The sequence below is a fragment of the Diplotaxodon limnothrissa genome, linkage group LG19 (genome assembly GCF_057381915.1).
Source record: "Diplotaxodon limnothrissa isolate DT_005_m linkage group LG19, D_limnothrissa_male_GT1.1, whole genome shotgun sequence".
Classification (NCBI taxonomy): domain Eukaryota; kingdom Metazoa; phylum Chordata; class Actinopteri; order Cichliformes; family Cichlidae; genus Diplotaxodon; species Diplotaxodon limnothrissa.
This window is the reverse complement of record NC_140614.1, coordinates 33,251,043-33,276,368: the sequence shown is the minus strand read 5'-3', so window position 1 is coordinate 33,276,368 and position 25,326 is coordinate 33,251,043. Positions and strand designations below refer to the sequence as shown.

Here is a 25,326-nt window from a genome sequence, read left to right as displayed (position 1 = left end):
ATTCGGTAAGTCTTATTTGTGTCATCAGCAGATGATGCGTTCCCTTTACGCGTATCCTTTCACGGAACTGAACCCGGTGGCGCAGCGACCCGCAGTCCGCTTAATTGTTCTTTACTCGGGAGAATAATTCTCCCGCTAAAAGCAGAATTTCAGCGCAGAAAGTTGCCATTGTGTATTACCGTAGTGGCCATCTTTGGCTCCTACTTTGAACAGAGGCTGGCGCAGTGTTCACCAGATAACTGCTGTCACAACAGAGATTGCATTCATTGTAATGAGAGAGCGCGATAAATCCAAGGCAAGACCACCATAAAATGTAACTAAGCAACGACAAACACGGACACTGCTGTAACAGTTTCACGACGCTGAAAACCGACACGAGCTCGTGTCTTTTAATGCTAATGCGCCTCTGTAAAAATCATAATTCATAAAATATTTAGACTGAATGCATGTATTGACTGACGCATTAAATTCTAATGGCCTTTAATGTCTTTATCGCACAGTGTTAGTCCATAACGCGCCACAAGAATGGAGAACACAGACTTTCATTGAGCCTTTTGTATAAAAGTTATGTTTATTTCGGATGATAGCGTATTGTTTTATAGGCTCTTGGTGCAATAGAGTACATTTCCTTGTTAAAGTGCGTTCCTTGATTTCTTCATCACTCACGCAGGCTTAGTTTAGTTAGTTTAGTTAAAAAATGTACGCCATCCAGTTTAGTTCACACATATTTTCCTAACCTTATTCCACTTTCAATATCTTCAAAGTCTCCAGTTTCACCTTTTTTTTTTTTTTTTTAAACACCAAGGAAGCAAAACCATTAATTATCTATCGAATAAATCCTATACAGGAAATATGTGCCTATATATTTCTTATCAAATTATAAATAGTGGAGGAACTGTTTGTTTTGGATTTTACTGTAATCACCTGGGGATGCTGTTAAGCCAGTTAAAGCTTCCCTAAACATGCAGAGGGGAGCATTCTGGGCTGCAGCACTAATTTTGGCACAATGACAATCCTCCACAGGCTGCTGCTTTTCAAACTTCCTACCGTTGTCGTTTCAGGACTTCCTGCACACCAGCCAGGCTGCACCTCAGGGAGCTTCTCCTAATAGAACTAAGTAAATAACAATGGAAGACAAGCGCAAGAAGCGAAGCCCAAAAGTGTCCCTCCCCCAACCGCCTCCACCGCCCATCAACCCCCGCAAGCTCTCCGTCCTGCCTGCCAGCAAAAGTGCCACCTTCTCCCTCGGCCTGCCGCAGCCTCCCTCCCCCAAGAACAGGGGCAAGTATAAAAGGTCCATAGGCGCACCGGGACAGCCCAAAGACGTGTTCGCAGCGGTCGTTGCTCCACCAAAGATCACCAGGTTTGTGTCTTAATGACCTACCAGGACTGCACCGCTTTGTGGGGCAGACAGCATGTGTATGTTCAGGGATAATGGTGTTTCACAGTCAAAATAAGAAAGAAATGGTTTAATGCATCAGGTTTTCCTCCAAGACCAGCAATAAAATAACTCACTAAGACAACGCTGTGTTTCACCTGCATTTGATGATACAGCAGGATACAGATTTGGTTCGTCCGGGTGTTGTTTTTGTTTTGCTTGTTTTTTAAATGTTGTCATATGTTAACAAAAATAAATAGTTGCAATGTTATCTTGTTGTTTTTCCTGTCAGACCCCACAGGGAGAAGCCCAGGGCCCCCCAGCCAGCAGGGCCCAGTAAAGTAATCCAGTCGTCCCCCCTGCAGCACTCCTTCCTCACAGATGTCTCAGATGTGAGAGAGATGGAGGGAGGCCTACTCAACCTCCTCAATGACTTCCACTCAGGCAAACTGCAAGCTTTTGGTAAGGTAACCTGATAAGATGCCCCCCCCCAGGAGAGTATTCTGTTACTGGCTGAAAATAAAGGCGAGTGAAAAGTGGCTGTGTTACATGAATCAGGCTGAAATCAAATACACGCTGTGCTATTTTTTTACGCCTCTGCTGCCATGGAAATACTTTTGACTTTGATGTAATCACAAGACAAGACACACTGCGCCATCAGATTCAGGTCTGGTTTAACCTGTCTGATTTCCAGGTAAAGTATGCTCCTTTGAGCAGCTCGAACACGTGCGGGAGATGCAGGAAAAGCTGGCACGACTGCACTTCAGCCTTGACAGCCATGTGGAGGAGCTTTCCGAGGACCAGAGGAAATGTGCCTCCGACCACAACCTGGAACACCTGCTCTGCAACGTAAGCATGAATCCCAGTGGCAGCAGCTTTTTAAAGTGGACATGAAACACCACATGTACAGGTATTAAGGCTAGTTTACATCACGGAGCTCTACTCTGAAAAACCGCTATAGATTTAACACCATCTGTAGAGCTGGATTTAAGAAATAAGTGTTTAAAGGTTTTAGAGCACATGTAGCACCATCTTGTGCCTGTACAGAATGTGATCTCACTGGGTTGGCTAGTTGGCCAGAGCCGTTAATTCGGGGTCATGCCAGGTTTCAGAATTCACTGGATCATAAAACCCTTCAAGCAGTTTCATTGTGTGCTGATAACATACAGACTACTTTTTTACCTTCTTACCCTTTAAAAAAAACCCAAAACAAGGTCCACTGGAGTGAATGGAGATTACACAAGTCTTCCACGCAACAGCTGTGGTTCCTGCTAATAGACTTGCATTAATCTGTGTTACCTAACTAGTCTAACATTGTCCCGTTTGATTTTTCCTCATCGGGTCAGGTGTACAGACCAATCAGCTGGCAGAGCCGACGCCCACAGGATGTGAATGGCACTATTTTATGTTATCCTGAAGTGTGATTTAACTCCCAGTATTCACAGAGTTAAGTTTGTCTTTTCCCAGGCACACCTGGGAAGATACTTTCTTACTCCTTCATTTACATTTATTTACATATTTCCTCAGAGGCTCCTGTTTTCATTGGTTAGTATCTATTTTTCCTGTGGACATGCTGATGGATGTTAGGATTTCCAATTGTGCTTTGGTAAGAAACTTAGTTATGTGTATGTTGATAACTGTTTGGCTGTGCTTGGGAACAGAAAGACTTAACCTGATGATAATAACTGGGTTTCAAATCTCACCATAAAGCTCCATAAAATGGTGTCAAGGCTTGTACTCCTTAGTTGAGCTGTAATGTTAGGTGGCTGTACATTTTATAGTGTGTTTTTCTTTTTTTTTTGAGCGATATGATTTCTGGAGGGAGACATTCAGATGCTTTTTGTTTTTTTTTCCCCCACATGAGAAGGCTGTGACGAAAGGGAAGGTTTGTAGAGCTAATATCTCCACAATTGGGCATCTCAAACAAACAAAAACCTTTTGATAAACGGTACTATAGACTGAAGGAAAATGTGAATTTTTTTTATTTGGACAAACCAATGAATTTAAATCCTGTTACTATAATTTTCCACATGAAATTCAGTTTTGCTGAACTGTTGGCTCGTTTAAAAAGGGAAAAAAAAAAGCTCTCGTACAGTGATGTGCCATCTAAGGATGTCTTTACAGTTTCTATTGTTAGTTTGTTGTGTGGCTCCTACTGTAGTTACCCACGCTATGCTCACTGCGGGAAGCTGCAGTGCTCTGTGACTGAGGTGAGAAAAACCCTTCAACTCATTTACAGACACTGCTGCCAGGAATACTCTCCAGAGTGGATAATTGGGCCTCAGAGCAGATGGGCTATGAAGCAACTTTACTTTGTATCGAAGCTTAACGTTTGCTTCTGGAAACACTGCAGTCGATGATGAGAGCGTAACTCAAATATTGATCTGAAATGCACAGGCTGTTATGTAACATGATCCCACAGTGAGATTACTGCCAGGTACTAGCGCTTCACTTTCTATTTTTGGCTTTGTTTTCAATAACCCTCTCTCCTGTTTGCTCCTTTGTTTCTGCAGCTTGAAGAGCTCAGCACCTCAATGTATCCTTTTCTTAGCTCAAATGCATATTTGTTTATGGGAATTGCCCCGACAGTCCAGGAGCGGATGCTGGATTTGAATGTGTTTTCAGTCCTTCTGTGGTGAATCCTTAATGTGTGCACGTTCAGACAAAAGCTCCACTTGGCTGAGAATCAGGACCTGCCCAAGACATCTGGTCCCTGACAGAATGAGGTGTTCGGGATGGCAACCACACACTCGTCTAACGTGGAATCGATCCAGCTGCCTTAGTAACAGGATGGAAAGATCAACGGGAGGAGGGGCTCGTTTTTTCCATTTGGTCAGTGAAGCTGAGGGAACAAAGCAAGGACTCGAGAGCAGCAGAGCATTAACTGAACACTGTCAAAATCATGAACCGCTCTCATTCATAACACAAAAGGAACTTGATGGTTAACTGATCAGGAATCTGTGAGAATATCCTGTATGTTAACTTTCCCTTGGCTTTAGTTTTTAGTTACATAATTTTAAGAAAGAAGTCAATCCAGGTGAGTGAACTCATTGGCTCTGTTTTTTTTTCATGCCAAAAAGCACATTTAACGAGACTTCGAAATATTTATACTGTTTCTTTTGTTGTATGTATATGCCTAATCTGTGACATATTCCATCCAACTGTATGCATCCATAAGCAAAGGTAAGGAATCTGCACATTCAAGTAGCAAACGCATTCGGCCCTTTTGACAGCACCACTGTGGCTAGCTCTGAAGTTTAAAGGGAGTTTTGCTCTTATTCTGAAAGCACTCCCTCATTTTTATATCTTTGCTAAAGGTTTGCTATTGGAAAACACTGGACGTGGAAAACTAAATGTTTATTTTCTGTGTATATTGCTGATATCAAGTTTGAATTATGTGCAGTTTAGTTGCTGTATTGGACAGGATTACCTTTAGGTTTTCTTTTTTCTTTAAAAAAAAAAAAATTAAAACAACAGTAGCAGCATCCCTCCAAGCACAAGCTAGTTCACCCTGCTGCTGAAATGCTAGAAAATCACGTACCATTAAATGAAGGTCAAACAGTAGCTTGTTCAGTCTTACAAGGACCGCACATGCGTAGTGTTTTGCAGCTAGCATACATTTCTAAACAGTGCTATTTCAAAATGGCAGCTACTTTGATATAAAGGTTCGGTGATTATGATTTGTGTTTTATTAAATTACAAACCCAAGAGTGTACTTTGGATGTCATGTTTAATCATGACCATAGAATTACAGAGATATTAGTGTTCACTGTTAAACATGAGAGCATTTTTGAAGCAACGCTCCCCCCTTTTTTGTTTTTTTCCCCCCAAAATCGTGTGCTAAGCCTACCTCTTTTCAAGCCTTTGATCAGTCCTCTTTCAAGGATTCTTCACAGCCAGACATTTGTTTTTTGTTTTTTACAAATGAAGTGTAGTCATCAGAAGGCTAGTTATGGTTAGCTTTTACTAAGAATGTCATGAATGAAGCATAAGGAATTAAAAAAGAACACCTGAAGCTTGTGTTTCCAGTAACTCCGCCTATTAATAAAGCTATATTAGATTACCTAAGATTAATAATGTGTGTTTAATGGACAGAAGTCATCTTTCAATTTTTAAAATGATCCATGTTTGTGATTAGCGAGTTAATCCTTCCACCCCATTTTCAGTCTTTGAATGACGCACGCTGAAGTTGGTTTTACAGAAATAAAACAGTTTATTCATATATCTTCTTGCTCTTGTTCACAAACAAGTTCAGTTATAATTTAACAATAGATGAGTTAAAAGGCTACTTGAAGACTGGCACTATACTGAGACAATATCAGACCTGGGCTGTGACTATTTCTCAGGCAAATGAAGAGGTAAAATTTTTCCCTTCTCAGAGTTCGAGACCAACCTTCCTCTACAAGTCCACGTACACATAAATCAACAGTTTTGATCTGCCAGTAAATTTTGGTCATGCAAAAAGAGACATAGTACCAACTCAGCACATTATATATGACTTTTAAACCATTACACAAGAGATAAATTATAACTGTACCGTCATACAGCAAACATATAGAATAAGCTAATACTGTGCAAATACACATTTGAGCTGTACAAAAGTATTTTTGTACTATGCTTGTTAATCTCAGTTCAAAAATCTCCAACTACATAAAGATATTTTAAAAATATCACATCACATCTGATGAAACAGCAAAAATATACAACTTTCAGGTCCCTGTGTTCTTCCTCTTCTTTTTGTGCATTTTAATTTTACATTCTGCAATAGTGTCTCTGATTTGTCTACAGCAGCGGTCCCCAACCCCCGGGCCTCGGACCGGTAGCGGTCCGTGAGTCGTTTGGTACCGGGCCGCGAGAGTTGAGGCTCAGGTGTGAAATGTTTGGTTTTCAGGGTTTTTATCGGTTTTCAGCGTTATTTTGTTATCGTTTTTATCGTTAACTCGGTTTTCCTGGGTCTTTTCACGTGTGTTATGAATAAATTCTCTTTTTTTCGGTACCGGTACTAGTTTTATTTTGTTGTATTTATCCGCGACACCTTAAAGGCCGGTCCGTGAAAATATTGTCGGGCATAAACCGGTCCGTGGCGCAAAACAGGTTGGAGACCGCTGGTCTACAGTACATGTAGAGTTTATGGAAAAACAAAAACAAAACAACGACAATGAGCTACTTTCAAAGTGCAAAGAGAGCAGGTTGGACATGTGAAAGACCTGATGCCATTATGTTACAGCCATCCATGCTTCTGTACCAGACGGAATCTCACTGAGATAAGAATAAGAGCTCCAACTTCTTAAGGACTTTCTCTATGTTTATATAAAAGTGCAGGCACTATAAGAAATGATAATGCAACATCTTCAAGTAAGATCAGTTTTAATGCTGTCCCTCTTTCGACATTTGGTTCTGTTTGGAGCCTGCTTTACCTTACGATAAGGTCCTCAGGATATCATTTAGACTTTTATGGACATTGGCAGGCTGGGAGGCGGCACACTCGCTCAGGCTTGGCCCCATCTGGGCATAAAGGGCTTGGCACAGGTTGGCGGTAGCACCCCTTACGCTGCCGCCCCGGCCATGAATGGTGCCGCTGTGGGTAGAGGTGCCCAAGAGGTGCCAGAGCAAGGGCAGCACTTTCTGCTCGACCATCTGGGGCTTACGAGGGTAGAGCTCTGTCACAAGATCTAAATATAGAAGATGAGAAGCAATACACTGCATTTAGATACATCAAAGCAGAAGCTGATTACAGTGCCGAACTAGGACACCAGACATACCTGCGACCTTTTCGATAAGGTTCACCTTTGCCTTCCCGCTTAAAAACTGAGCCTTGGCACAAAAAGGCTGAAGGAGAAGTATGTTGTCTGTAGCAGGCAAAAAAATGGAAGTCAAATTAAAGCAATTTTTTTAACCAAAACTTTCTCCTCTATTTTAATGCTCAAAGTAAGTACCTATATTTAAGATGAGTGCATTAATAGCTCCAATAGCAGCAGAGCAGATGGCACTGCTCTTTGAGTTGAGGTGATTGTCCACGATTGCTGGGACCAGGATGTTGACCACTTGGGACAGCTTGTCCTTTAACAAGTGGATGATTTTCTGTAAAGACTCCAGGGCATACAAGTTGACCTTGCTGTTGGACTCCTGCAGCCTGGCTCTGAAGGCATCAAACACCTAGAATTAGGGAGATCAGAAAGTGAAGGATAAACACTTTGTCATTATAATGAAAAGACCACAATGTACATAAAGACATGCTAAATTGATTTGGAGAAAAAAAATAAATAAATTACTAACCGGGAATATACTGTTGATAACCATGTTTGGGTTGTTTTGGCAGTCAGCCACTAGCTGGTCGATGCCTTTGATCCTCTCTCTGAAGTCCTTTGAAGCCAGCAGATCCGAGATCTGCTTGATGTACTCAGTCTTGTCTGCAAAACTCTGTGTCTGAGATCTACAGCTGTAATGGCTGTGAGACTCCCTGTATATAAAATGCATCACAATTCACGTGTTTTCCATATGTATTACACATTTGTGAAAAATAAATTTTCCTTAATGGGCTACTCTGGTGCATTGGTTGATATCTACACCCACCTGTTGGTCTGGTTGAGTGGCTCTCTGTTGAGCGATGAGGCTCTGACTGTACCGCTGCCCGGGAGGGAATGTCTGCCTCGGGCTGACTGAGTATCTTGAGGCATCTCACCAAGACCCTAACCCCCCCCAACAATCTCAGAGTTAGATGCCTATATTTAACTTCCAGCCAAAATACCAATTTTCCTGTAAACATAAACAGAAAGAAACAGTACCTTTGTCTTTAGAGTGAAGATGGTGTCTCTGACAGTCTGCAGGTCTTTCGTAGGGATGTATTTCTCCAGGATCTTTTCAAATTCTGGGTGGGAAGACAGGGACAGCAGCATTCGACGGCCAAAGTACCTTTGAGGGGAGAAGGTGTAATATTATCTCATTTGTTAAAGTGGCACTTTGGATTTGCAGTCCAAAAGCAACAGAAAAGCATTTCTAAACATATTTTAATGAAATGCAAGGTAATTACAGTACAGTGACACCAAAAGAAATAGTGTCAACAATAACAAATCAATTCCAGCAAAACCAAAAGTAGATTTGGATTGTACTATATCCTTTTGATGGTCTAAAGACTTTTAAAATGTCTCAAATTTGACATTTTCTGACTGTTATCTGTTATTGCTGAATGCTTTTCATTGGCAATACATAAAAATATAATCTCACCGTTCAAGCAAATATGAACAAGTTGTAAAGAAGTTAAAACACAAAAATTAAATGAATTAATATGAAAGTTTTTTTGTTTGTTTTTTTACATACCTAACTTCTTGTGAGGAGTCTTGTGCGAGTTTGACCACGGCAGGTAAAATTCTGTCAGTGAGATCTTTAGCCCCAGAAAGGAGACGTGCAGCACCAACCTTCTCAACCAAATTAGCCAGATGTTGAGCCATACATTTCCTCACTACTGCATTAAGGTGACTATCAGCAGAGGAGGAAATCAATTCAGCAATCAAAGCTTAAATTATGTAGTGATCCAAACAGAGAAGAAGCAAACAAACAACAAAGAGCTGTCCTGTGTGTAATCTAACCTGAGTCCTCCAGTAAGTAAAGCATTGATGCTTCGAGTAGGGGTGCAGTGCTGCACCATGCAATCCAGTGCTGCATCTACATCCTGCCTAATGAAGGCATTACTCTCCCCAGCCTTCTGCAGTAAAGCTTTAACTGTCCCCTCTAGCTCCTGGTCCATCGCTCGCTGAAGGTGTGTGTACAGGTCACCCAGGGTACACACGGCAACCCTGGACACACCCGACCGCAGGTTCTTCACCTAAATAAGATTAACAATATTAGTGCTTAAGGTATAAGAAGAGTAAATGAGCACTGATTACATATTCAAGATATCTATTTGACCAAAAAAAAAAAAATCTACAATGGGAATTTAGCAAAATGCCAAGCAATTATAGCTGAGACTATATATAATTATGAAGCAAAACTATTAAGACACAGAGAAATTAAATAGAATTGCAAAACTGGAACAGCAGAGTCAAACACCGCCAGGCATAGATTCCGAAAATTAAGTGGGATTGTTATTAAAAAATGATATTACCTCTTGAATGAGAGATAGGCAAACATCATGAAGCCGAGCCTGAAGTGTATCTGAGTGATAGTGTGCAAGAGAGCGCAGGAATGTCAGTCCTTCAATCTTCTTCTCCCTACATTCGAAAATAACAACGCACAAAGGGTAATAATTTTACTCTGTGGTCCACATTGAAAGAGATGCTTAAGGATGATGGATTGATTATTTCTCACCAGTCTTCAGAGTTCAGCAGATTGAAGCTTTGCACCAGCGCCAGCTCGGGTTTGGAAAACGGACACAGCTCTGCAGGATCTGAGAGATTTTTCCTGTGCCCCAAACTGCCAGGGGACAGCTCATCTAAATGGCCCATTAAACACCACACAACACACAGATTCAGTCTCATGTTACATCTCAATCAGGCTGAAAACAAGCGCTCTGTGTGTGTGTGTGTGTGTGTGTGTGTGTGTGTGTGTGTGTGTGTCGGTGCATTAACAGCAGGTTGTCAAAACAAAGTATTGAAGCACATTACCCAGAGCAAACATCTTATTCACCCATTCTCTGATGGTCCCAGAGGTTTAATTAATTAATGTTCCAACATTTTCTATAAACAAAGGCCTGTTATAGCAATGGTTTGTATCATTATAATGTTACTGAGTGTCGTTAAACAGGGACAATAACTTTCTGTGTGCAACAAAGATTATGCAGCATGTAGTAAAAGGTTTTTAAGATCAACTCACCTGAACTGTGGGACAGTGAAGGACGGGTTCTGCTCAGGCTAGGTGCCCTCCTAAGACGGGACACATTTTTAGGGTTGGGTGGAACTGTAGGGGGGCTGGGCTGGTGGGGTGGAGTGAAGCACTTAATTGGGCTTTGGGGTCCTTGGGGAGTGTCAGGACTGGTGACAAGAGACTCATCAGAGACAGGGTCTGCTTTAGATGTCACTGTGCTGCCGTTCATATGCAGATCTGCAACAGAGAAGAATAACGTTTGAATCACCAGACACAAAAATTTGAACTTTTTACACATGCAAAATATAACATAACAAATCTGTTAAAGTGACAGGCTTCTGTAATTCAGGCACACAGGAAACTTACCACCTACATTAGTGGTTGAAAGCAGCACTGCTGAGCAAAAGGCTTTTTTTCTTCTTTATTATTAAAAACATCTAAACTAGTTAAGTGTGTCCCTCGTGTGAGAGAACAAGTAGTACCCCTCGTACACTAGCTTTGAGAGAGCGCTCTCTTCTGGACTGAGAATAAAATGAATCCTGGGAAAACTTCTTAATGTCATTTAAAAAACAACAACAACAACAACAACAACAACAACAACAACAGCACTAGTGAGTTAAAAGTGCTACATGCATGTTATTGTTTTTAGTTCTTTTCCCAATTTGTGCATTAAAGTAATAATATCATTATTGTGATTCATACTGTGACAGGTCTATAGATAACTCACACTTTCAACAAAACACTTTGTTGTGCACATGCCTGGGCTTCTACATGCTATGAAATTTGTGTGTGTGTGCGCGCAAGAGTGTGTGGCCTCCACAATGATCCGTCATCATCCAATGTGAGAAAACAGAAGATGCTGGTTTAAATTAGAGCTAACTGTGAGTGGGCACTTGAAGACACTCATTTATCATCATCATAATTTTTCCCCACCAGGAGTTTTTGATGGAGAAACTCTGCTGTGTGTGGGCAGGAAACAATGAAGAGTGGAAGAGAGGCAAGTGAGACATTTTGCACTTGTAAAAACAGACTGCACGAGTCTGTACTGCAGGTCTAAGGTAAAACAGTACAGTTGGCAAACTTTATGAGTCAACGATGTTTTAGCTCTTTAACTGACATCCGTCCACTTTAATTATGTTGTTTTATGTCAGTGTTTAAAGATCTCTTTATGTTGGTAATAAGAAATTCCCGGCATGCTCCACTGAGCTTTGTGTGGTTGAGCCACACATTTTGCATTACATTGGGTGGATACCTCCACCCTAACAGCTGCACATTAACCTTCTCTGCTCCCCTTGCCCTGTTGGGGATGCGCCATCAGTCATCTGAAATCCCACAGGGGGATGTGATGGGATGATCGGACTGTGGAGCAAATCAACACTAACACATGCTGTTTACTCCTTAGGCCATTGTGCAAAACAGTTATGTTGTTTTGTGAGTTCAGTATGCCCAAGGGTGCAGCGGACACAAAGCTGACGTGTATAGATTAATAAAGAAAAGTGCTATATGAGATAGTTATAAAATACTTAAAGCTATCTGCAAAGATGGATTTTTTTAACCATAACATTTATTTATTTTAAAGAAATTAAAGGTTAAAATTAAATCTATCTTCTGTCACAAAAATGCATCACATTTGTTAAATACAAAATAAAAGGCATTTATGATGAGGGATAAATGTTAAGCCAAAAAAAATAAAAAATAAAAAAAAGGTCTTATTGTGAGAAATGTGCTTTTTATTTTTTTTAAATAAAAAAGCAGAGATTTATAAGTTTCAAAAACTTTCTCTTGCCTTTAATGACTAATGCTCCATTTTCCTCTGTTGGTGAATCAGACAGCATCTTCCTGACACGGTAGCGAATCTGATCTGTTGAATACTGCCCTTGACTTATCGGGCCATCTTGTTGATCCAGCCTGTTCTTATCCCGGCCAAATCTTGCATTTTTTATCCTCTCCTGCGCAACCAGAAAACAAAACAAAAGCACACACAGGGTCAGATTCTGCTAACCGGAAGCTTGAGATTATGAACTACGGAGCTGTGTCAATACCAAGTTTTCACTACATATGGTTGATTCTGATATTATCATTTTTTTATTTTTTTTTATATACAATATAGATATATAGTTTTTGTTTAATTTGAAATTAACATTTTAACTTAAAATGTGTTTTGTCTCTCTTCTGACAATTAATTAGGGGTGTATTAAGCAGAGAGTCAAAACACACACGCACAAAAAACATTGACATTATCAGAATAAGAATACTTTATTAATCCCAAAGTAAATGATGCCATATGTTATATCGTATATTCAATATAAACATGGCATCAGTATTTACTATTTAAACATCACAGTAATATATAGCAACACTCTTCATCCACCGCTGAACAGAGTGTGACTAACCTTAACCTCTTCTGGACGTGGGATGATATCACTGTCTTGGTGACTGCCAGACACAGCGTTGCTGTGGATGCCCACTGAGGGATCAGTGGGGGGTTTGAACGATAAGTGCTCAAGTGGCAGGAGAACTCCTGGATGGCTGGAGGACACTGCAGTGCCAAGCATGCCTAATAAGCATGAGGGAATAAGATGACTAATCTTTTAGCGGTTTAACTGTGATCATGCAGGAACAAGCAAGTTTATATTTATAAGCTTTATTTAAAAATACATCCAGAAAGCAGCTGTAATTTATAGCTAGTTGAAAACGTGTAGTTTAAAAAAAAACGGATGGGAGAAATAAAAGATATGTTGTTGAGTCCTTTATTTAAAAAAAAAACAAAACCAAAAAACCAAGAGCAGCACTGAGCTACATCAGCTTAGTAACACAGCAAAAGCCTGGACAATCAAATGATAACTTGTATCCTTTACAGATCTGAAACTTACCTCTGCCAAGTCAAAGGAGCTTGCAAAGAAAAGCGTCTGGACTTCTTTAAGTTGCTTGAAGACATTTCACCTCTCATCCGAGAAGCTTCTTCAGTTCTAATGTCAAATGGTGGAGAGTCCCAGATATAACCTAGTGGGAGTTTCCCCCCACAGAGGGACAAAAGGACCCCCTGATGATCCTCTAATCGCCTGAGCCAAGGTGTAAAACTGGGTGTGGGTCCCAATCAGCCAGAGTTTCGGGTGAGTTCATTGTGAAACCTGGCCCCACCTTATCATGCGAATTCCTGAGATCAGATGGCCCAGGATGTGAGTGGGTGTTAAACTCACCCGATACTCTGGCTGATTGGGGCCCACACCCAGTTTTACACCTTGGCTCAGGCGATTAGAGGATCATCAGGGGGTGCTTTTGTCCCTCTGTGGGGGGAAACTCCCACTAGGTTTATATCTGGGACTCTCCACCATTTGACCTTAGAACTGAAGAAGCTTCTCGGATGAGAGGTGAAACGTCTTCAAGCAACTTAAAGAAGTCCAGACGCCTTTTTTTGCAAGCTCCTTTGACTACGATGACCTGGATGACTGAGAACCTTCATAGACATACTTACCTCTGCCAACTACTCCTTCAGACATGTCTGTGCCTGGTGATTTCCTACTGCTGCTGTGACTATGGGATCCTGAACATCAAAAGAGATAAATAATGAGATTTAATTATTTAAGCACACAAAATGCTATTAGAAGGTATATCCAATATAGCACTCTGTTCTCATCGATGCTAGCTGACCTTTGGGATGCTTCTGAGCTTTTAAAGATTCGTGAAAAGCTGGTCTGACCAATGGAGGGGATGGTACCGTTTTCTCTTCGGCAGTTTTGATTATGCCATTGGAGTACGTAACTCTCTGTCCAACCACACCCACCTTAGATGAGAATTCATCTCCCTGGGACAACACTTGGGAAAAAACAGAAAACAAAAATGTAAATAAATAAAATAATATAAAAAAGACACACGGCAATGCATCAACTGGGAAAAACCTTTCTCTCCTTTACTACCTTGAAGGCTGCTGAAGTCCGAGGACACAGAAGACCTCAGTTTTGCAGAAGGCACTCTTGCAATGCGAGGTTTCATTCCTGCAGAGGCAGAGTTTCCAGGGCTGGTGACAGTTGTGACAAGTGAGAAGTGATCATGAGAAACTGCCTACCATTCAACACATCATCAGAGAACACCTAAAGACTACAAAGTCAGAGCTTCTTAAAACTGTCAACATGATTAAACACAACAGGCAACATATCCCATATCCCAACACAAGGTCATCTTTATTAATAAACAAACATCTCCCTGTTACATTTAATATAAAAGATCACTTCACATCTTACCGGTTACTTTTTTGTCTCTGGATTTCACTCTATAACTAATGGCTTTTTTGTTGTATTTGCTCTATTTTCCGTTGTAAATTTTAAAAATGAAGTAAAATACATTTTTTTAATTAATTCTGCTCCCTTGTTGGTATTTTGATTATAGTAGAAGGGTTCACCAAGAATAAGTATGTGGCTAACAGTTAAAACCGATGCTTCAAATATACTTCCCACTTTATACCCCTGTCCCACTGTCTTTTTTTTTTAAATTATGTATGTATTTGCAGTATATGGAGGTGACTTTTATCTTGTGTATTAACATAATTTCAGACCAACACAGTCAAACTACATGAAAATGTGAGGCAACATCATAAGCAATACATGCCAAATGCAGAAAATCTGGATATTTTACCTTTTCATGCCATTAAAGCTGGAGTTTGCAACTGAGCTCAGACTAGAAAGTCCACTTTCACTAGTCGAGCTGGTAAGCACTGGAGAAGTGTTTGACAGCGAGTCTAGACCCAAGTCCACCTTCACAGCTGAGTCAGGACTGTCTGGATCTGGACTACTAAGGCTCGCTTTGGCCCGCTTCTTGGCAGCGCTGTTGCGTAGTGAGCGCAGGGAGTTGAGCATCTGTGGACAAGTTACAAAGCTAATAGGAACTCATAGAGGCTTGATTTTTCATTTTACTTCAACTGCCTGTTCATGCAGGGCCCTTCTTGATGGCTGATTATAAACAACATCCAGTATATAAAATAGAGAATTGTGCTGACCTCCTGCATGTCCAGAGGATCATCTTCTTGAAGATCATCCACACCACTGAGGCCACCAGGGTCCACATTAAGGGTCTTTTCTAACTGCTGATTCAGAGGGCTTCCTGAGGCATTGGATCTCTGGCCATTAATGGAATGGATGTGCTCTGTTGGAGGGATTACTGGTGAGACGGAGAAGGTACCTCTGGGACTGCTCAGTGCCCGTCTGAATGATGACGTGGAAGAATTCATGAGGGAGGCACAAAGAGGTCTGGGAGAGCGTCTGCTAGAGAAGTCATCTGGGACAGGATAGTAACCCGAAAACCCCCCCACAAAAGGTAAAAAATAAATAAAAAAATTTTCAGCATCACAAACAAACACATATGAAATGAAGTCTCTTTTTTCCAACTAGATTACCTTTTGCAGCACTCGCTGTCTCTCTCCAGGGGCTGGTTTCTCGCTGTTGGGGGCTGTTGTCCTTCTTGTTAGGCCAGGTGTTGGACATAGAGAGGGAGGAGTCTGCATGACGGCGGGATGGGGTTGGGGTAAGCATGCCCCCTGGGAGCGTAGCCAGTGGGTATGAGGGAAGAAGAAAGGAGCTGGATGTAGTAGGGTTTGAGGGGAGGGAAAATGTTCGCTCAACGCTGGGGTTCCTCGAGAGCAGACGTCCTTTGGGTGCCACTGTCAGACATTACATTCACTCATCAGACCCATGAAAAACTGTATAAGGACACTAAATGGTTAATGCCACTTTAAGTGTACTTTCAAGATTTTACTCAAATTTTATTCAAAATAAATCAATAAAAAGAACTTTAAATGTAAAAATATTTTTGAAATAACTCCATACCAACATCTGGGTCAGAGAAGTTTGTGGTTTTAAAGATATCAGGTTCTAAGTTGAGGCTTCCACTTCTCCTGAGATGCGCAGGAGACTCCCTCCTTCGGGAGGCCTGGGGTTTTCGGGGCTCCGTTGAACCTAGACACAAAGTATATTTCCACATTTTCACTAAAAACAGAAACGCTAAAAAGTAGTTACTAAAATGACAGCAATAAAAAACCCTAATAATGCCTATTATGAAAAGGTTTATCAACAAAGTCCTATAAAGTTTTTTTTAAAATTTGAGAATTCGATCCTTTAGCTAAGATGTTTTAGTTTCTGAACAGCTCAGAAAACAAACAAACATGAAAAGCAAGTTAAAAAAAGGGAATGGAAAAAAAAAATCACTGATAAATGTGTTTTCCATTCAGCTGGTAAACTCTGGACTGGAGAGTTGCGGCTTGATTCCACTCTCACCTGTGAGCAAAGGTAAGCCGCACCAGCTGCCATAGAAACTGCACATTTACACAGTGACGTTACGCAAGAGTGGGAAGTTTTAGCTAAACACACTATTGACTTGTATTGGGTGTTAAAGAGGTCACTACATTTCAATATTTCAGGCACATGTCCAAACTTGTTACCTTTTTTTAGGATTACCACTAGCATGTCCCTACCTTACAAAAACATGGTGCAGCAGTATTGGAAATGAGTCTAATCTCTTTAATCAACAATAAAGCAAGCCACAATAACTTTGATGCTGCTATTTTTACTGCCCGCGTCCATCCTGAAAATTATCATGCTACCTTTAACCCGCTGAAGTAAGTTTGATACGTTCCAACCAAGCTTCAGCTCAAAATACAGCACAGGTCCTTCATTCTCTTTCAGTGTCAGTAACTGCTTTTAAACTAAATGAACAGCTGCTGTCGATGCCCCTTTCTGTGGGACTGCTGTACCAACCAATAGCCGTACTAACCAACAGTGAATTAGCATGACATTTTGTTCCAGTCTCTGTTGGGATCTGGCAGAAGTGTTGGTCATGTCGACACGCTTTCATTTTATACAGGGAGTGCAGAATTATTAGGCAAATGAGTATTTTGTCCACATCATCCTCTTCATGCATGTTGTCTTACTCCAAGCTGTATAGGCTCGAAAGCCTACTACCAATTAAGCATATTCGGTGATGTGCATCTCTGTAATGAGAAGGGGTGTGGTCTAATGACATCAACACCCTATATCAGGTGTGCATAATTATTAGGCAACGTCCTTTCCTTTGGCAAAATGGGTCAAAAGAAGGACTTGACAGGCTCAGAAAAGTCAAAAATAGTGAGATATCTTGCAGAGGGATGCAGCAGTCTCAAAATTGCAAAGCTTCTGAAGCGTGATCATCGAACAATCGAGCGTTTCATTCAAAATAGTCAACAGGGTCGCAAGAAGCGTGTGGAAAAACCAAGGCGCCAAATAACTGCCCATGAACTGAGAAAAGTCAAGCGTGCAGCTGCCAAGATGCCACTTGCCACCAGTTTGGCCATATTTCAGAGCTGCAACATCACTGGAGTGCCCAAAAGCACAAGGTGTGCAATACTCAGAGACATGGCCAAGGTAAGAAAGGCTGAAAGACGACCACCACTGAACAAGACACACAAGCTGAAACGTCAAGACTGGGCCAAGAAATATCTCAAGACTGGTTTTTCTAAGGTTTTATGGACTGATGAAATGAGAGTGAGTCTTGATGGGCCAGATGGATGGGCCCGTGGCTGGATTGGTAAAGGGCAGAGAGCTCCAGTCCCACTCAGACGCCAGCAAGGTGGAGGTGGAGTACTGGTTTGGGCTGGTATCATCAAAGATGAGCTTGTGGGGCCTTTTCGGGTTGAGGATGGAGTCAAGCTCAACTCCCAGTCCTACTGCCAGTTTCTGGAAGACACCTTCTTCAAGCAGTGGTACAGGAAGAAGTCTGCATCCTTCAAGAAAAACACGATTTTCATGCAGGACAATGCTCCATCACACGCGTCCAAGTACTCCACAGCGTGGCTGGCAAGAAAGGGTATAAAAGAAGAAAAACTAATGACATGGCCTCCTTGTTCACCTGATCTGAACCCCATTGAGAACCTGTGGTCCATCATCAAATGTGAGATTTACAAGGAGGGAAAACAGTACACCTCTCTGAACAGTGTCTGGGAGGCTGTGGTTGCTGCTGCACGCAATGTTGATGGTGAACAGATCAAAACACTGACAGAATCCATGGATGGCAGGCTTTTGAGTGTCCTTGCAAAGAAAGGTGGCTATATTGGTCGCTGATTTGTTTTTGTTTTGTTTTTGAATGTCAGAAATGTATATTTGTGAATGTGGAGATGTTATATTGGTTTCACTGGTAAAAATAAATCATTGAAATGGGTATATATTTGTTTTTTGTTAAGTTGCCTAATAATTATGCACAGTAATAGTCACCTGCACACACAGATATCCCCCTAAAATAGCTCAAACTAAAAACAAACTAAAAACTACTTCCAAAAACATTCAGCTTTGATATTAATGAGTTTTTTGGGTTCATTGAGAACATGGTTGTTGTTCAATAATAACATTATTCCTCAAAAATACAACTTGCCTAATAATTCTGCACTCCCTGTATAATCTGACTGGTATGCAGTCAGATTATATAAAGAGAAGAAAGTTTTGGTACTTACTAAAACTGGGTATGTAGGTTTCTGGCTTCCTGGACAAAGAAAGAGTGTCCCCATTTGACCCCTGTGAAAGAATGTACAATTATTTCTTTAAATGGTAAACATTAAGTATAAAAGGTAAAACAAGTGTCATAAAAACAAGTGCTGCTGTCTGATAATCATCTCTGGGGTTTCAACAGGGAAGCATTCACAGTTCAGCACATCTTTTTTCAGCCACAGTTGACAGTTCTAGCAATTCTAGGCCAATTATGAGACTCGCACATACTCTGCCACTTCACATTGTGCTTTTCCTTGTGTGAAATTGAAAAATAACTCCATCAAAAACACAGACACACACTAGATCACTAAATGCTTTCCTCCTGCAGAGAAGAGCATTTAGTGATGTCCATAGGTTCCAAGCTTTGAGCAGACACTGACATGCTAAACCTTTTATAACTATAGTCTGTCCAGTTATTTCTGATCCTGCTAAAATGACTGTGGAAAAAAATGTTTGTAATTCCTAAAGGATGAAGTCTACACTGCCAACTTGATTGCTTCATTTCAAATACACTGTGGTGGGTTGGAGAGGGAAAAAAATTACAAAAATGATGAACCTTGTCCAAAGGCTAACTATAACGGGGACCTCAATGTAATGTCATTCACTCAACAAAGGGACGCAGGAGATATTTAGTCAGCTGGAAACATCCTGCTTACGGTCTTTCTGCTACTCTAAAGTTTAATTTGGTGTATGATGTCCACTGTTCACATTTAAGTTTTAAGGTCACAACGCAACCTTAGAAAGATGAATAAAGACTGCTTTGTTTTTTGTGTGTTTTTTTTGTATTTCAACCACTCAGATAAAACAGTGAGGCTGAAATTAGTTCCGCTGCCTATAATCTGATCAGCACTCATAGCAGAGCACTTGGCATGATTGCAATCAACAGTGGAGCAGGCAATAGGCCATGTTTTGCAAGCATAACTCTGTGTTATTACCAATTATGTTTCACGATCACTTCAGTAACTGCGCTATCTGGTAATGGGGTTGCTGGGAAACAGACACTGCTGTAAACGCAAGGTTTCTCGAATACAGGCTCTGAGCTGGATATTAGTTCCCAGAACAAAACACAGTCAATTGATAACTAATTTTAGAAAAAGCCAGGGGATTATTAAAATAAAGCTGGTAATGGCTTAATAAGTTCTTGTAGTTTGTTAGGTTACAAATGACATGTTCTCCTTTCCTTCCTTCAAACAGGTTGAGAGCTACTGTCGCAAGACTTGTACTTGAAACTGGGCGCTCATCCTTGCAGCAATGGTGTCACTATACAGGAAAAATGAGTCATCTACTGTATTTCCTACAGGAATAGTACCAGTGAGAGTCTATCCATTTATCCGTGGTTATAAAGAACTAAGAGTAGGGCTGGGTATCGTTACTGATTTCTAGAATCGATTCAATTCCGATTCACAAGGTCCCAAATCGATTCGATCCACGATTCGATTTAATTCGATTCGATTCGATTTAAATCTGGGAAATTTTGACAGTCAGAAATATAATTCAGATCAGAACATTTACATATTTTTGTATCTATAAAAAGGAAGCTGACACTCGCAAGACTTTATCCAAGGTGTGAGCATCACAGCAGAGGCCTTTGTGTCAAAGTAGCTGAGGATAAAACACAGAAAAACATGAAGGTTTTCCTGGCCTGGGATTTTATAAAAATATTCTGCAGTACATCAAAAACGAAAGAAAACCATTAATTAATGAACATTACCTCTGACGTTACAGCGGTTTTATTAGACACACGGCTAAGCATTTTGCATTTTGAATAATATTAAAAAGTTTAAATTTGTTCAGTATTGAACAGCAGAAATGAGGTTTTATTTTCGGAAGAATGTAAAAGGGAAAAAAACAGCGGCTGACAGCCTGTAAACAGCGGTAGACTTGTGTGTAACAAGCAAGCGAATAATGAAGAAAGGGAAACTGTTCGAGAGAGGGGGGGAGAGAGGGGGAGGGAGAGAGCTGCGCATCGCAATGGAAGCAAAACAGTAAAAGAATTCATGACGATGTTTATGTGAAGCGTTTGGATCTTCTTTTGCTGCTGGTTCGGTCAATATTGTTTGGAGAGAGATCAAACTAACAGCTTTAGAATCAGCGCATAAAGGGCGTGAACACAAAGCGCGGACCCGGATCAGCGAGCTGTCGGCTTTCAGCCCCGACTGTGAGAAAGGCGACATCTAACTGATTCTGATCCGCGGGTTGCGCTGTGTGTTTAAGTCTATGTGCAGAATCCCTGTACCTGCTCTCATTTACTGTTTGGTGGTTCTTGAAATTTTGTGAGATGTCACCAGAGATTCTGGCATTTCGGACAAAATAAATTTATATTAAAAAATCGATTCAGGATTTTAATGAATCGATTTTACGTTATCCAAGCCAGAATCGATTTTAATCGATGAATCGATTATAAAAACCCACCCCTAACTAAGAGCCAAATTAATTCACCGATCTTAGTCTATTTTCATACTCCAAGTCTTGGAAAACATTATTTTCTTCAAAGAGCAAAAAAACAAAAAAAAAAGGGGGGGGGGGGGGTGTTAAGGCAGTTCTAAAAGAAGACGTGTGCAAGGATGTATTAAAAAAAAACTTACAAAATGACACACAGAAGCAAAACCCTTTCTGCTGCTGCTCTTTATCACATACTGCATCATGAGAGCTATATCTATATTTAGGCTTTGTCCTCAAAACTGTCTCTGAAGAAAAAGCCACCTCTAAAATGTCTTATAAATCTTTGGAAGGCTGCCTCTAGTTATCACTCATCTCACTAAAAAAAATACTGGTTTCTGATAATGCAAACATTTATGTTATCTGCAAGCTAAGCATGAGTAAAATAAGACAGACAACAAGGACAAAAATAACCACTCCTTTCATGTAGTGACTGCAGTTACTGGCTCATTGGGGGAGAAATCAACATGAACTGCTTTGATACTCAGTAGTTTAAAGGAAAATATTAAAAATATTCCTTTGTTTAGGCAGTCAACAGATGAGCAATCATGCCCTAATGTGCAAAACTGAAATTTGCTTCATTAATATGAGTCAAAATCATCTGTTATTGGGGAAAATTAACTGGCGATAAACCAGATGATTCCTCTAAACTATGTCTTATTTTGACATGGTGAGAGAGAAAAAGCAAACAGGTATTTAAAAACAGATGCTAAATCATTGCAAGTTATCCAAATGGCATAATTATCATAAAAGATTATTGAGATTATCCCCAGTGTTGATGAGCTCCACCTGTTCAGTGCACTTTCCGTTGGGTATACTGCATTGCTGTTGGTCATTCTCAGTGGACGAGAAGCTCGACATCTCCCAGGGTAGTTTGTTCTTTCCTTTGCCCGCGCTGACAATCCTCCTTTGAAGTGGAAGGTCATCGGTGAGGGAGCCTAAGCTGCCATAGCCATATAATCTGTCACAGTCTGGTTCTGTTCTGTGGCTCCTGGCACTACTTATCCGCCCTCCATTCAACACCCAGTCTAAATCAGCTCCAGAACCATACTGTGGTGAGCACCGCTGGCCCGATTTGGGCACCACCAAGCCGTACTCCACTATACCTTCCGAGGAGAGTTTTGGAAGTATGTGCCTTGCTCGTCTTGCCTGTACAGCTGCCATCAGACCTTCTGCATCCTCATTCAGTTCAACCATGTCAACAGCTTCCATGAGAGACGGCTTTCTCCGTGCATCAAGGCAATGGTCAAAAACAGCAAACAGCTCGAGGGCGGCATGTCGGACCCTCCTTTTGCTGTCTGCCAGGTATGGCGCAACCTCAAAGCAAAGCTTGGGGATGCTGAAATCTTTCCTAGGATGAGTGAGCATAGCTGCCATAATGATGTTAAGGACATCTTCCCGAACCCTGGAATTCTTGTGTTTCAAGTGGCCAATTACAAGATCCAATACTTGCTGGGGTGGAATAGTTTTCATCAGCTGTCGAAACACATTCAGGTATTCATTCCTGGTGACAGTGCGAGTATCCCCTAAAGCCTTTAGGGCGACTAAGACTATATGTTTGAAATATTTGTCTACAGCTGTATCTAGCTTCCGAATTAACAAGTTTAAAACTTGCAAGGTGCCAGAAAACACCTTAAAATTACTATCGTCGAGAAGTTGCGGGAGAAAATTTATAAACTCCTCAATGCCAGCAGAAGGGACTGACTTAATGTCCACTTCTGAGAGGATGTGTTTGAGCTCCTCCACCCCATTTGTGCGATTCTGGTAATTCTTCACATCCAGAAGCTGCTCCTGTAACTCCTGGGTGATCAATCCAGGTATCATTATTGGTACTCTTTTGGTGGATTTGGTCAAATTTTAGAATCCAAGGAAGCAAACACAATCCTGCAAGGACAGTAATGCTCCTCCTCTTTACTTGGTGCTTTCATCCTGAGTGGTTGATGATGGAAAAACCACAGTCCCGTTTGTCAAGCTGTGAATGCAAAATATAGAGAATATAGAGAATTAACAGTCAAGAAAGGGCTTAGCGGTTCCTGTAACACCGCATTAAAATATTTAGCAAGGCAGAGCAACATAACGGTGTATGTTTTTAGCGAGAGTCTCCTAGTGCTCCAGATCGATCACCATGATACGGTAGATAAGGGCGAAGGAACACAACCACTTGTGGCTCTTGGAAACGTAGTTACCACAAAAATGGTTACGACAACCTTTACGTTTGTATGTTACATTATTTCTGCTTTTTTAAATAACTAGTTAGGCTTTGGAAGTGTGTCGATTGGAGCTTTAGCCTGTTATTTGCTACAAAGTAATGCCTTCAATTGACTTACAATTAAACGTTGATCACACGTTACCGCTAAGCAGCCTAATTAGCGAAGCTACAGAGAATCTTAGCTTACTACAACACCACTGAAATGGTGCTAAGCTAACTCGCTGCTCCGCTATTTTTTTCCGCCGTTGTATGCTCTGTGTGGCTGGGCTAGCAAAGTTAGAAAAACAGCAAGAAAACAGACCTTGCATTTTCTCCCGGTCCTCTTCGGCAACGCTGGGCGACCCTATGTGATATTTCGTCGTCCAAATTTCCATGACATACTGCGGACGCTACAGTTCTCTAAGTGCAGACATTTCCCTGGCTGTTTTAGCTGACGTCTGGAGTGTTGAATGTTTGGAAGCTACAGAGGTATTCACCTCGAGAAGAGCCCCCCTCCCACCCCGTTACTTCACACACCGAAGCTGCAAAATGGCGAATACATGTCGCAAACTAACTGAGTGCTTCCATGGAGACGCGAGCACCAGGCTCCTCCAGGCGGCATCGTCGTCACGGAGCTGCAGCCCAGACTGAGACGTTACAAGGAATCTGAGGTTAAGACTCAAAATAGACGGTGATTATAAATGTGATTATGTGATGCGGGAAAATCAAAGTATTTTACATCTAGTTTTCTTCACTGTATATATTCAGCACGTTTTGGAGTTATGTAACTTCCTGACAAAAGTTTAATGTCCATATTTATGTAAATAAAATTTAAAAATTAAACAATACGTTATGGCATGAATATAAAGTGCTGCATTGTGTTACATATAGCACACACCCATGTTGGCATAAAATGTAACTCTAAAATAAAATTTTAAGTTATTTATCCAGTTATTTTTTGGTCTCTTTGTTGAACACTAAAACACACACGCACACACACATTCACACATATTACAGGTATACTTTCTTTTCTTGGTATTTATTTATCACTGTGTAAAAGAATGTTTACTATTTCATTTTTTTTGTATTCACAAAAATTTAAACTAAACTAAAATGAAAATGTATAGAAGTTTCTTTATTCTAAATATGGACTATTTTATGCCCCATAACATGTCAGTTATAACTGCTGGTGAGTCGACGTTATTGTTATGCAAATCTATCATGAACTGATAAATTGCGAGGCACTGGTATAAACTAGACTACACAGATTATTAATAACATAATAACAAATAGATTATTATATAAGGTAGCTTTAAAAAGCTATCATCTTAAGTTTTTCTGATATTATCTTGTACCTTAAAAAAACTAATCAGTGGAAAATTGTCAGGGCTCTGGGCTGTATTTCTAGTGTTTTTAAATTGTGACTTTATGTATATTTCATTTTAAAAAGAAAAAAACTTGCTGTTAAGCTCACAAGTCTTTGCAATAAAACAGCATTCTTCCAAATATTTTTTTAATTAAATCCCAAAATAGAAATATGAATTGAGAGTGTATACAATCACTGGTCCTGGCACTTTTTTTGTTTGTTTTTTGTCTTTTGGCAAAGATAAACATTCCACATAGAAAAACACATCATGTTGTGAACTTAGTCAGCAGCCAACACCCTTTCCTCCTCTTCTCTGGCCCCTTGCACACACACACAGAAGTTACAATACAATTCATGAAGAGGTCTGATACAAGGATATTTTATTTCTCAAAAACTCGTAAAAACCAAGTAAGCTTCTTCTTGGTAGTCATCTTTAGTAACAACGTTGAGCTAAAGGGCACATGATTCCTTTAAAAAAACATACATTGTCTTCCCAACACAAGAGAACAAAAGGGTAAATTATGTGTGCTTACTTAGCAGCAATATATCATGTGAGTGGTAGTGTCACGATGATACCTGGTGCCTACATTTTGCACTTTCCTTTCCTCTCCCCTCCCACATTCAAGTAAAACATATGCCTGCAATGCTGCCA

The 25,326-nt window shown here is 40.6% G+C and overlaps 2 protein-coding genes across 2 annotated transcripts; one reads left to right on the top strand and one right to left on the bottom strand.

The window, feature by feature from the left end:
- Window positions 1-1,127: 1,127 nt before the first annotated feature.
- Window positions 1,128-4,095, top strand: ccdc28b (coiled-coil domain containing 28B). The gene is made up of 5 exons (XM_085343307.1): window positions 1,128-1,363; window positions 1,671-1,840; window positions 2,073-2,227; window positions 3,892-3,914; window positions 4,041-4,095. The coding sequence occupies exons 1-5, from the start codon at window positions 1,128-1,130 to the stop codon at window positions 4,093-4,095; spliced, it is 639 nt and encodes a 212-aa protein (XP_085199433.1).
- Window positions 4,096-5,611: 1,516 nt separating this feature from the next.
- On the bottom strand, window positions 5,612-23,781 carry togaram1 (TOG array regulator of axonemal microtubules 1). The gene is made up of 23 exons (XM_085342979.1): window positions 23,631-23,781; window positions 21,910-23,092; window positions 18,648-18,708; window positions 15,997-16,125; window positions 15,567-15,830; window positions 15,171-15,448; window positions 14,810-15,030; window positions 14,095-14,195; window positions 13,829-13,993; window positions 13,653-13,721; window positions 12,571-12,734; window positions 11,964-12,126; window positions 10,187-10,414; window positions 9,683-9,806; window positions 9,480-9,585; window positions 8,965-9,200; window positions 8,696-8,854; window positions 8,164-8,290; window positions 7,952-8,067; window positions 7,655-7,838; window positions 7,315-7,534; window positions 7,141-7,227; window positions 5,612-7,050 (listed from the first exon to the last, which is right to left on the bottom strand). The coding sequence occupies exons 2-23, from the start codon at window positions 22,942-22,944 to the stop codon at window positions 6,797-6,799; spliced, it is 4,491 nt and encodes a 1,496-aa protein (XP_085199105.1). The 5' UTR covers window positions 22,945-23,092; window positions 23,631-23,781; the 3' UTR covers window positions 5,612-6,796.
- Between the last annotated feature and the right edge of the window lie 1,545 nt (window positions 23,782-25,326).